The sequence below is a fragment of the Lissotriton vulgaris genome, chromosome 8, assembly GCF_964263255.1.
Source record: "Lissotriton vulgaris chromosome 8, aLisVul1.2, whole genome shotgun sequence".
Classification (NCBI taxonomy): Eukaryota; Metazoa; Chordata; class Amphibia; order Caudata; family Salamandridae; genus Lissotriton; species Lissotriton vulgaris.
The window spans coordinates 766,783,745-766,796,684 of record NC_141696.1 but is presented as its reverse complement, the minus strand read 5'-3'; the positions used below and the strand labels follow the sequence as shown (position 1 = coordinate 766,796,684).

Here is a 12,940-nt window from a genome sequence, read left to right as displayed (position 1 = left end):
GGGTTCACATTCTTTTCTGCCCCTCACTCTAAATTCGTGAGATTGGATTATTTTTTTACAACCTCTGTCTATTTAGCTAAAAGCAATATTGAAATTCAACCTAAACTGGTTTCCAATTATAATCCGATTGTATTAGATCTGGCACTAGATATTGAAGGAAGAATAGAATCCCCTCAGTGGTCTTTCGAGCGGAAACTACTTTTAGACGAGGAGTACTGTGAATTCATGAAACAAATACGTAAAGAATTTTTTTATATTAATAGGGATACGGCAGCACCGGAGGTAGTCTGAGACACATTTAAATCCGTGGTTCGGGGAGAGACTCTAAGCTTTTCTGCATCTAGGCGCAAACAGATATATCTTAAGCAAAACAAGACTTTACGCAGGTTTTGAAGGCGGAGAAAAAACTTGCAGAGGTTATTAGGCTAGGATATGAGAAGGAAGAATGTAGTCTCGCCCAAAAAAGATCTCACTATTAAAAGGGCTAACGTATATACCAATATTGCCGATCAATTAGCAGCCAACTATACACAACACAAGAACACAGCATATGAATATGGAGAAAAGACAGGTAGGATTTTAGCGAAGAGGGCAAGGGAGAAAGCTGTATATGGAGATATACCGAAAATTAAGGACTTACATGGGGTTATGCAGGAGACAAAGCAAGGGGTGTTAACTGCTTTCCAAGAGTTTTATCAGCGGCTATATAGTGACGAGATTGGTCAGGCAGATACTAGAGAATATTTAAGTGATATGAATTCTGTAACTCTTTCTGAAGCTCAACGAGCGATATTGACGGCACCTCCAGACTGGGGGGAAGTAGAGTTAGCAATTTTGGGTTTGGCCCAGGGTAAGGCCAGGGGGCCAGATAATATCCGCTTGGAGTTTTATAGAAAATTTAGGAATGGGTTAAAATCAGAATTAGAGTTTATATGTCAGCAAGCATTCTTAGGAAAGGATCCACGGTCATGGGCAGAAGCTACCATAGTGGTATTCAAAAAGAAAGGCAAAAAAGAAGATGAAATGGTGTCGTATAGACCTATTTCTCTGTTAAACTCAGATAGCAAAATTTATGCAAAATTGATTGCCAATAGGCTAAATGATCTGATGCCAGGTCTTGTCTCTATAAGACAACATGGGTTTATACAAGGAAGAGGCACCACAGACCACATAAGACAAATAATATCTCTGTTGGATTGGTCACAGGGGACTGCTTCCCCTGTAGGTGTGGCCCTGTTGGACGCGGAAAAAGCGTTCAACAGGGTCACATGGACCTTTTTGTGGTCTGTGTTGGCAAAAAAGGGGATTCCAGAGGAATTTGTCAATAGAATAAAATCATTGTATATTCAACCATCTGCCACCATTGGTATCTCAGGAAGGAGCTCAGGGATAGTGCGGATAGCAAGGGGGACGAGGCAGGGTTGTCCCTGCTCGCCCTTGCTGTTTGCACTATACATCGAGCCGTTTATTGGACATTTGGAGAGAAACTCGGCTATTAAACCAGTGCGGATAAATAATTTTGATTTTAAAGTTTGCGGATAGCAAGGGGGACGAGGCAGGGTTGTCCCTGCTCGCCCTTGCTGTTTGCACTATACATCGAGCCGTTTATTGGACATTTGGAGAGAAACTCGGCTATTAAACCAGTGCGGATAAATAATTTTGATTTTAAAGTTTGCGCTTACGCAGACGATATTGCTATAGTGACATCAGAGATGAATACTGGACTACCTGTCATTGTGAAGTCTGCGGAGGAATTTGGCTGGCTCTCTGGATATAAATTAAATATCGATAAGACACAGCTTATCCATTCAGGGGCCGGACGTCCAGAAAATCTAAAACTTGATAAGGAGGCCACATATTTAGGCATAAAGATCACTGCCAACATGGAAAAAATTATTCCTATCAATTTAGACCCTATCATTGGCACTTCGAATAAAACCCTGGAAAGATTAAACAACTTGAAGCTCTCTGTTTTAGGTTGCAGTAATGTGATAAAAATGCTTATTTTCCCTACGGGCCCGGAGAGCATTTAAAAGATGTGTGATGTCAAGGCAAAAAGGGGGATGGGGCATACCGAATTTCCAGATTTATTATTGGTGTGCGATATTGCAATATATGGGCTTTTTAATTTTACCTGAAGACTCTATGGAGGATTATATGATGCCATCCATCTATGAGATGCTTCTGGGTTCGGAGGCCAAACAATGCTTTAACTGTATCATCGAACCCAGCTACTTTAAGTAAACAAAGTTTAAAATTGTTGAAACAGCGTTTGCCATATGGAGGACTATTAAAAAAAGATATCGGCTAGGCTCCAACATGAATATATATACTTCATTAAGGAACTGGTTTTTTTTACCTGAAATTTTTCATGATGGAGTTATATCTAGGTGGCATAATCTGGGAATTAATAAGCTGGGGGATCTGTTTCAGGGAAGTGAGTTTGTATCTTTTGAGCATTTATTGAATGAATATCAGGTACCGAGAGCCGATTTTTTAAAATACCTACAGGTACGAAGTTTCTGTGCTCAGAAAATATCTAGTTCCATATTGGTATTGGGAAAAATCATGCTGTTTGAAGCAATCAAGGATGGGCAAAAATTGGACACTTATACCAATTATTTATGGAGAAAGTTGAGGACGATTTAGAATTAAGAGCCATTTTGTGGCAAATTAAACTGGGAGTTGAGTGTGTTAACTTAGAAAGAAGCTTGGCGATTGCTGGTAAGGTATTACTTAATGGTTCACTGATAAGTCAGCATTATATGTCATTTTTTGGGCTATACTATACACCGGGCAAGTTAGCCAAATGGAATTCTGGGAGGGGGACAAAGTGTAATCGATGTAACCTTTATGCAGCGGACTCTGCACATATGTTTGTTTTATGTCCAAAATTTGGCCAACTGATACTTGATATAGAGCGTTTTATCTCAGGAAATTTGGGTATTGTGATTAAGTTAACGCCACTAGTTATTTTTGGATGTGAAAAGAGCACGACTCAACAAGTTTTTGATTTAGAGGAATGTTTTATATTTATTTGCATGTCTGCATATCGTGCATGTATTACATCACATTGGCTTGATGAGGAACCACCTAATTTTATAATGTGGCAAACGAAGCTCTTGTATATGTTCCATTTAGAAACTGCTCTGTATAAGTTGAAGGGTATAAGGAAAAAAACTCTCGGAAGGAATATATGGCTCCCTATAACAAATTGGGTAGGACAGTAATGGGACACGACGTAAAATGCATGATTTTGGAATTGTAACTTGTATATTATTTTTGTCCTTGGTTTTTTTTTTTGCTTATGACCTGCTTGCTGCCTCAAAAAAACTTAAATAAAAATTTAAAAAAACATAAAATTAGAATTGGAAGAGATGAGATGATTTCAGGAAATCTTGATCTTTCCCAATTTGAGGCCTACCAAGAGAACACACTTGTATTCATGTGTAAATATGTCACTAAATGAGCAGGAGAAGTTCATGCCAATTGTCTGAATTGGCTCACAAATAAGATGTAGATTTAAGCTGAAACAAGTCATTGTAGAAATATTATCATGTATGTTTTGATGAGGTTGACATTTGCAGTATGAGAACACGAGGCATTAAAACATAAATTAAGGAATTATTTAGTTGCATTTGAAAATGGAATGAGCTAGATAAATGGGAAGGCAGATGTGCGAAGAAGAAAGATCAAAAGAATACAAAGGGAGACCCGCCTCCTTCTTTACAATTTGGAAAGGGCACTTCAAATCTTTAATTGAGGGAAGTGCCTAGTGGAGGTTATGTTCATATGCCTTGAAGTAGGAGTGATCTTGTGTCATCCACCAATGATTTCCCAAAATTGAGAAAAAAGCCAGTCTAATTGTGTACCCAGGTTGAAAGGTTTGTGAAGATTTCACAAGTCTTAAGGGTAGATTTGAATAGCTTATTCGACATTGTGGAACCGAGTGATTTGTGGGCAGAATATAACTTGGCTGTACAGTGACCAGGGGAGGAACCTCATGACATATCAATTGACCCGAGTACAATGAATGATGTGGCAATTCAAATTTGAAGATATCAAATCTGGCACTATTGCAATAAGTTGGGGCATTGGAAGTGGGAATGTAGTCTTAATTAAGTGATGAGTGAGAGCCAGGTTCAGAATTCAGGGTTTACACAACCCCAGATTAATAACCCCATACAGTCACAGAGTGTACCAAGACCGTGAAGGCAAATTTATCATGTGCATCAGCATGAAATGAAATGAAATGGAGTTTTATAGAGCGCACTTCTACCCTGAGGCCTCGTAGCGCTTAGGACGGGGGCGGAGACAACAATTAGACTGTGCAATTAGTGGAAGAGGAAGGTTTTCAAAAGTTTGCGAAACTTTAGTAGGTCTGGTTCGCTACGCAGGGTAAAGGGCAGGAAGTTCCAAGAGGAGGCCGCATTACAGGAGAACGAGCGACCCCCCGATCTAGTTTGTTTGATTTTCCGTGATACAGCCAGGAAGGTAGAACTGGAACACAGATTTCTGGGGGGTTGGTAAGGAGTCACTAAAGAGCAGATCATCGTAGGGCCTGCATGCAACATAGCTTTATGGGCTATGCACATCGCCTTGAATTGGATCCTGGCCGGTATTGGCAGCAAGTGCAGTTTTTCTAAAGCAGCTGACCCTGAATGTCTCCGAGGCAGCCTCAGCAGTAAGTGTGCTGCAGAGTTCTGAGTCAACTGGAGTTTTTTGATGGTACTCGCCGGGGCGCCTAGGGCGTTCCCATAATCAAGGCGGGACAAGTTAAGAGCCTGCACCATGATCCTGCGGGCCTGAATAGGGAGAAGGGGCAGAATTTTCCTCAGCATCCTCATCAGGCCGAAGCAAGTGGCAGAGAGCTTGGTGGCTTGATGATTGAAGCATAGGGTGCTGTCAAACCATACTCCAAGACTCTTGATCTTATCTTTATGTTCCGGTAGAGTGCCCATACAGGTCGGCCAGTCCATGGCTGCTCTGGGTGACGGGGTCTTACCCAGGAACATCAGTTCTGTCTTATCCCCGTTTAATTTTAAGTGGGAGAGTGCCATCCAGTCGGCTACTGCTTCAAGGCAGCTACTCAGGGTGCTAGAGGAACCCTCAGGGTGGTTGAAGGCAAGCACCAGTTGGGTGTCTTCTGCATAGGTGACAATTTCAATGCCGAAGGGACGTACTATCTCCGCTTATGGCTCAATATAAATGTTAAAAAGGGTGGGACTCAGGGAAGAACCCTGAGGGACCCTGCAATTGAGGGGCCATGGTTTGGATTGGGTAGCACCCTCGAAGACCTGAAACACCTGGTCTTCCAAGAAAGATTGCAGCCAGGTGAGAGCAAGCCCTGTGACTCCGAGATGTCTTAGACATGAAAGCAAGATGGTATGATCCACTGTATCGAAGGCGGCACTAAGGTCCAGTGGGATGATTGCTGTCGTGCCGCCTTGGTCCAGATACCTCTGAGCGCATTCTGTCACTGCCAAGAGGGCAGCTTCAGTCCCGAGCATCGGGCGGAAGCCTGCTTGAGAGTCATGGAGTAGATTGTTAAACTCCAGATGGTGAACCAAGGTGGAATTGATATGCTTCTCTAGCAGCTTGCCCAGCCATGGCAGGAGGGATAGCGGACGATAATTGGCCATGATAGAAGGATTGAGATTGGGTTTTTCCAATAACGCTCTAACTTGGGCGCATTTCCAAGCCAGCGGCACCATTCCTGCAGTGATGGAGGCATTTAGAACATTCCGCATTACTGGTCTGATTATATCAGCTACTAGCATCATATGGCGCGGCGGGCTGAATCAGTTGGAGAACCAGATGAAACTCTTAGCATTAGAGTGTTCAGTGAATCCTCATCCAGCATCCAGTGATGGAGGTTCCACTAGCCCTGATGCTGCAGCAAAATGCAATAAGTCCCATATTTAATTCAAATCAAGCCCCAAATTTAAATAAAAATTCCTTCCAGAACCAGAATCCGTCCCAGAAATTTCCTGTGTTTGAGAAACTTGAAGGCTACACTCTTATCGGTCACAATGATGGTGCCTGAGGGGGGAGTAAGATTGTATACTTAACGCAGTCTTAGAGGTAGAGCATAGTGGTCCATTCATTGAAGGCGAGGTGAAAGGCAACCAAGTATCATTATTATTTATTGATACTCTACTTTTAGGCAGTAGATGATCGAAACCTACCTCTCTCGAGAAAAAGAATCCAAGTTGTAAGAGTTGTAAATAAGCAAATGACAAACCCCATAACAGCAGAAGTACTTGTTAAAAAAGGGTCCTTTGAGGAGAATCACCAGTTTGTGGCGTTAAATTTTAATCCTGTGAGCTTACTAGGATGAGCTTTATTGTGCAAGTTAAATTGCACTATCTATTGTATTTAGAAAGGAGTAGAATTTTAGAACCATGATGAAGATGCAGGCTTTAAACTGATGAGTCAAGGTCCAAACGTTGGGTTGTATGTCGTAGTGACATCTGAGAACTTACCACCGGACCTTAAAGATACAGTGGTGCTTGAGGTTTGGCACTTTTCAGGAAAGTATAATTGTCCATAAAGGGAGCTGAGATTGTCTCCATAAAATTAAAATCCAATGTTGAAAACCCCCAAACCCCCAAGTATAATCTGAACCATGAAACCATTGCTGGGATCACTCCATTGATTGAGTCAATGAAGGAAGGCATTTTGAAGGAGATAATGGGGAGTCCAGTTAGTTTACCCATTAAGGCTTGCAGAAGCCTAACAGTAAATACTGCAAAGCACAGGACCTGAGAAAAATTAACATCATTGTTCTTCCCTGTTATCCCATGGTAATGAATCAAGCTGTGATTTTGCTTCAAATTCCATGTGAGGCTTAGTGGTTCACAGTCATTGATTTGTGTTGGGCCTTTTTCTCTATACCCTTGCATGAGGACAGCCAGTTTCTCTATGCCTTCCGGTTCCAGAACTGTGTTTTGGCATGGTGCCAAGTCCCACAAGGGCTTAAAGAAAGTCCTTCAACTTTCAATCAGATCCTTAAAAAGAATCTTGTGTCACTAGTCATGCCCAGTAATTCAGTCATAATGCAGTACATAGATGACCTACTAGTTGTGTCAGATACACGGGAAACGTGTAAACAAGATACCATTGCATTGCTTAACCACTTAGCTGAGAATGGACATAAAGTGTTCCAGAGTAAGTTGCAGTACTGGCATACTGGCAGAAGGAAGTTTTGTATATTGGACCACACATTGAAAAAGGAGCGAGGAAGGTATCACAACAAAGAATCTCAGACATTCTTAAAATGAATCTACCTACCACTCAGAGAGGTCAGGTTGTTTTTGGGAATGGTGGGCTACTGTCACCAGTGGATATTCAAATTTTCCTATTGGCCAAGCCTTTACAGAGGCTGACACACAAGAATGTGTTTTATCCAATACCATTGGATAACAACTGCTTGATTGCCTTTCTAGAGCTGAGAGAAATCAATGTCATGCCCCGGCACTGGGAATGCCTGATTATAATAAAGATTTAGCTACGAAACCACCTGTGACTTACTTTTATGCGACACTTGATCCTGTTGCCACAGGGCTGCCTGGGTGCCTAAAGGAAGTGTCAGCAGTTGGTGTCAGCATAGATTACTGTGAAAGTATTGTGATCAGACATCCCCTAACTCTTCTTGTACCATACTCGGTTGAACTTTTGTTGATAGGTACCCGCACACAGTGCTTAGTCAATAGTCACTTGAGAAAGTACGAACATATCACACTAGCAGCAGAAAACGTAACCATTAGAAGATATGCCACTTTGAATAATGCCATGTTGATGGCTCCCCTGGACAATGAAAATAATGAGGGGGAGCCTGAGCATGATTATCTTGCTGTCACTGAATTACACTGAACTACACACCAAGTCAAGAAAAGATATAGAAGAAGAGCCATTAGTAAAAAACGATTACATATTGTTTGTGAATGAGTCGTGTTTGAGAGACATTGAACTGAATTTGAGAGCTGACCACAGTCAGCACAGTCTCAGGGGTAGTTGAGGTCTCCTGGCTTTGAGGGGTGTTCTCTACACAAGTGGTTGAACTGATAGATCCTATTAGAGCCTGTGCCTCTAAACAGCTGAGAATGGCTATATTGGATAGTCAGTATGACTTTGGTGTCGTTCATGACTTTGGACAATTTGGGTCACAAAGGGGATTTATGACTTCATCCGGATCCTCTATCCCCTTTAGGGAACATTTCGTTAGATTAGTTGAAGCACTCCAGCTGCCTACAAAAATTGCAGTTGTGAAGTGTCTTGCTCACCATGATTATATGATAGTGGGCAACCACTACGCTGATAAGGGTGCACAATACTTTGCTAATGGGTCACAAACATTCAATGGTGAATGAATCCAAAGGTAAAACCAACTATAACATTTTGCTGTCAACAACTAGTGCTTGGGAGGAAATGATGAGATTGAAGGGGGAAGTGTCAGAGGCTGAACAGCAGGGTTGAATCAGAGCAGGATGTGTGAAAAGAGAGGATGATATATGTGTTTCTGTAAATGGCAGACTAGTGTTGCCAGACAGCATGCTATTCCAAATGGCAAGACATTTCCATGAACCTGCACATACTGAAAGGGATGCCATAGTACAGTTTAAACAACATTTGTTCAACGCACAATTTAGATTGGTTACTGATGAATTGTGCCACAGATGTATTGTGTGTACAGATGAATATAAGGAAAATAACTTGAGTGGCACAGAGTCATATAGGAAGATCAGGAGGGCCATTCAAGAGAAACAGCGAAGAGCTCTTGCCGGGAGCTCCCATTTAGGGATTGCCATTTTGGCTTAAATCTCCCTTATTCCCCGTATATTTTCCCGTATCCTGACAGCAGACGGCGCGACGACATGGCCGATGCCCGGTAGAGCCGTTTGGTTCGGCTAAAGAGGACTCTGACCCGGGTTTCTCCCGCGGCCGTCACCTACCCAGCCGGATATTGGGGCATGGCATTCCTTGTCCCGCTGCTGCTGCTTTCTCCCTCTACTGCCTCCCTCGGAATGAATCCCAGTGGATTGCTGATAATTGGACCAGCCTTGATGCAGTTCTGTCTACATCGGAAAACTCCGGATGGCGGCTGGTTTATCGGGCGAGATTCCACTCTTCCGGACCATCCCGCTGCCCTCTGGGTCAGGAGTAGCTGTCTGCACCGACGCCTGATCACCTACAGCGAAGAGTAGTATCGAGGGTGAGTGCCACGGCGCTGTTCGTCCGGTGGACCCGAATTCCCGCCTGCAATCTTCAAATCTTGGGCCGGTTTGCTCTCCGAATCCCTGCTGCTGCCTCGTTGCCTCCACAATACTGGCCGTCTGCTTGGGTATGTTCCACCACAGTTCTGACTTGTGGGACCCGTGAGTCCTTTCCAGGTATTGGGATGTGGGAGCTACGCCCTGCGGATTGTCAACACTGATGCCCTGTGGTCCTGAGCCTCTGCCCGTTGTCTACAGCCTTCCGCCTGCCATTGTCTTTGTGACTGTGTCCCCCCCTCTGACTCTTCGCACTTGAATCCTGCTCTCTGGTTCTTCGTTATGGATGTTTGACTTTTATGCATCCAGCCATTTTGTTGTTGGCCTCTGTTAATACCCACGACCCGGACCCGCCATCTTGCTTGACCTCGGTCCTCCCCTTCCCTCCGGTCTCCCCCTGACTATCCTCAAACATTTTTCTCCTTCTCTCTGGTCTGCCTTAACCCCATCCCCCCCCTCTGGTTCCCTCCTCTCTCCTCATGCTCTCTCAGAACACTTTTCTTCAAAAGCCTATTTTAAATTGCTTTATGAATACGCTAACACTCTGGAGACACTCTGGATGCAAAGACCTACTAGGTCTGTAAGCAGTTACCTGTGTCAGCAACAGAGGATCTTGCCTACCACCATATTCCTCTTACGTGTAGTCTTCTGTTAACTCTGTTCTATGGAAAGGGACATTTCCAATACTATCTAAACTGTATGTTTGGCTTGAAATGTTGACTTGTCACAATAATAGTGCGCTGTTTTTATTTGGATTCTGGAGCGTTTCACTCTTTGTTAGAGTGTGTCCAACTACTTATGCATCCTGGATCAGTCACTGTGACTATTTTATGCACATAAAATGCATAACACCAAGGCACTGTACATTCAATTATTTTTACTTGCACTGCGTCACTGCACCATTTGGGATCACCTTCTTACTTACAAGTTGATTGAAGTATAAAACTGCACTGATTTTTTTCTATTTGTTAAACAATTTAAATAAGAGTGTTCAATTGAGAAATGAAACCAATCTCTCGATGGTCAAAATCACTCTCTCCGAGGAAGTAGAGGCTCACCTACTCATCGTGTATAAGGAAAAGAGAATGTTCAAGGTTGAGGTAACTGTCTAAGTTCTGCGAGTTGGGAACGTCTGGTAATACAAACACAAAGCAAAAGAATAGAATTGATTGGGTCCTGGTTGTGTAGAAAGAGATATGATTGTTGCTGAAGTTCCATTGGTTTTAATTAGAGTCCACACTTTTAAAAGTTAAGGCAGATAGCCTAAACATTGAGTGGTACAGACCTCTCTGCTTCCTTTATTCAAGCAAGTGTGAAGCTTCATGCAACACTTATCCCAATTGTGGGGTACTTCTACAGGAGTCTTCATTATGATGACACCTTCTTGCACTTCCGAATTTCACCAAGACCATATTTTACGAACCATCCTTATTCTAGACTTAGAGCCTTGATTAGATGACTTTATACCTTATTCATGTTAGGAGAGAGTATATGAGTTTCTTTAAGGTACACCTATCCCTATTTCTCAGTATTTGTATTACTGTGATTATTTCATATCTCATTCTACTGAGACTGAACATATTGGGATATTTCAACTTTCCAACAGAACTCCTGTATCGTTTTAATATTCTGTTGTTATGCACATATATTGGACTGATATTAATTAGTAATCAGACTCCTTAACGTCAATTTCTTATTCCTGGGGCTTTTTGTGGGGCCAAATGGGGTTCCCGCAAGTTGAATTGTTTTATAATTTCTAGTTCCTTTTGTCAACTTAAAAAGGTATATCAGATGAAAGATTGTAAATCACACACCTGCACGCTCTCAAGAGAAATTAAAATCCTTAAACTGAGAGCTCTCAAGGGAAATTACAGTCCATAAAACACTCTCTCATGTGTTACGAAATGCTGCCACATTGTAAATAGTAGTTTTGAAAAAAATAAAACAGCAACAAGTGAGCAGTAAACAAGCTTACAAAGGATTTTTAGTGACAGAAAAACAAGCACCCAAAAGGCAAAAAATGAGTGCTCGATAGGAATAGTTTCGGTGTTTTGTGTGCTAAGGAAAGCAAAGCACCAAAAAATAAAAGTAGATTATCAAAGTTCCACAGACTTCTTTTAAAACGCCTTCCCCTTGCTTTCCTCCAGTTAGCATACAAATATTTATGAAGTATTATGTACAATGAGCGTTTACTTACTGTTTCTTGGGCGCCAGCGCACTGCATTTAAATACGCATTGCAATAATGAAACAGAAACTCGTGTTCAGATCTGAGATGTTTTCCTTCAAGCAGGGGCATGAGATCACGTCCATCAATGATTCTGAAACAGAAAGCAGATCGGAGTCAGAACAGAGGGCCTAAACTTTGAAAGAGAGCATGCATTTACATTACTTGATAAAACAAGGCACGTTGTGAATCGACATACAGATTTTGGCAACATGACAAGGCTTCTCATCCATTATGTTAATGGTCACACTAAATCTGGATCAGGCAAACAGACATGCAGGTGATACTGGATTGTGTCAACGGTAAACATTTCTGTCAAGAACCTTCAAACTCACCTGCCTGGATATCAGAATGTACTTTGCTTCCCTCTGATTTTACATAATTTAGTGGAGCTGCCATGTTACATTCTGCTTTTGACAAGAGTCATTTCTGCAACTGCATGCATCTTTCACAACTGAACCAAAGTTTTGATTTCACAATAATTCCACCAATTCTTATCTCACACATGGTAAAGACACAAGTGATCATCAGCAATTATAATAAATGTGTCATGATTGCCCAGCTCTATGATGCTCGGTTACTTCTCAGTAATTTTCATTACTTCAAGTTCATGTCTTCCTCATCACAGTCCTTACATATGAATTTAACTTCATTCCTGCAGAACCTGCAGATGTAGGTAAATTAGATTTACTGATTCATAAATACCGAATTTTAACGATTCTGTATTTATGAATCGGTAAATCTAATGTAGCTAATTATTCGGTAACAAATACCGAACCGGTAGGATTCAGTATTTACCAATTCGGTAATTACCGAATCAGTAAAAATACTGAATTGCCAAGGGGGACCGGGTGTCACTTTGACACCTGGTTCCACCCCTGTTTCTGGCTTGTGTGCCATGTGACACACATACATGCCCTTAGGGCATGTATGTGTGCCACATGGCACAGGTGTACATGCACAGATGTGCATGTACACAGGAATTCGTTATTTACCATGCAATAGTATTACATGGTAAATAACAAATTCTTGGGGGCCAGTGGCACTGTTTGCAGTGCCACCTACATCTGGAATTACAGAATCGGTAAATTTACCGATTCTGTATTTTACCAAATCGGTTAATTTACCGATTCTGTAAAATAAAGGCCCCCTACATTTCAATACCCAAATACCGGTCGGTAACAGCCGAAATCGGCCGTTACCGACCGGTATTTGGTCTCCTACATCTGGCCCCTAATTACCAAACTTGACTTTTCCAACCCAATCTAAAATGGACATTGATCCAAAGGTAATACAATACCTCACTTCCTGGGTAGAATTCCTGAAATAGTAAAGCCTAGAATTAAATCAGTTGAATAACAGGGAGAGGGGGATGGGAACTCAAGACTGTGACAAAGACATGGACTCAGAGAAATGAAAATTACTGGTAAGTAACTAACATTA

At 41.9% G+C, this 12,940-nt stretch overlaps 1 protein-coding gene across 1 annotated transcript in view; it reads right to left on the bottom strand.

Moving 5' to 3' along the window:
• The window catches only part of STS (steroid sulfatase), a 2,049,623-nt gene that overhangs the window by 283,050 nt on the left and 1,753,633 nt on the right, over window positions 1–12,940 (bottom strand). Inside the window, exon 9 of the mRNA XM_086934659.1 lies at window positions 11,470–11,591. Coding sequence (XP_086790785.1) covers window positions 11,470–11,591 — 122 coding nt within the window. The remainder of the gene's footprint in view (window positions 1–11,469; window positions 11,592–12,940) is intronic.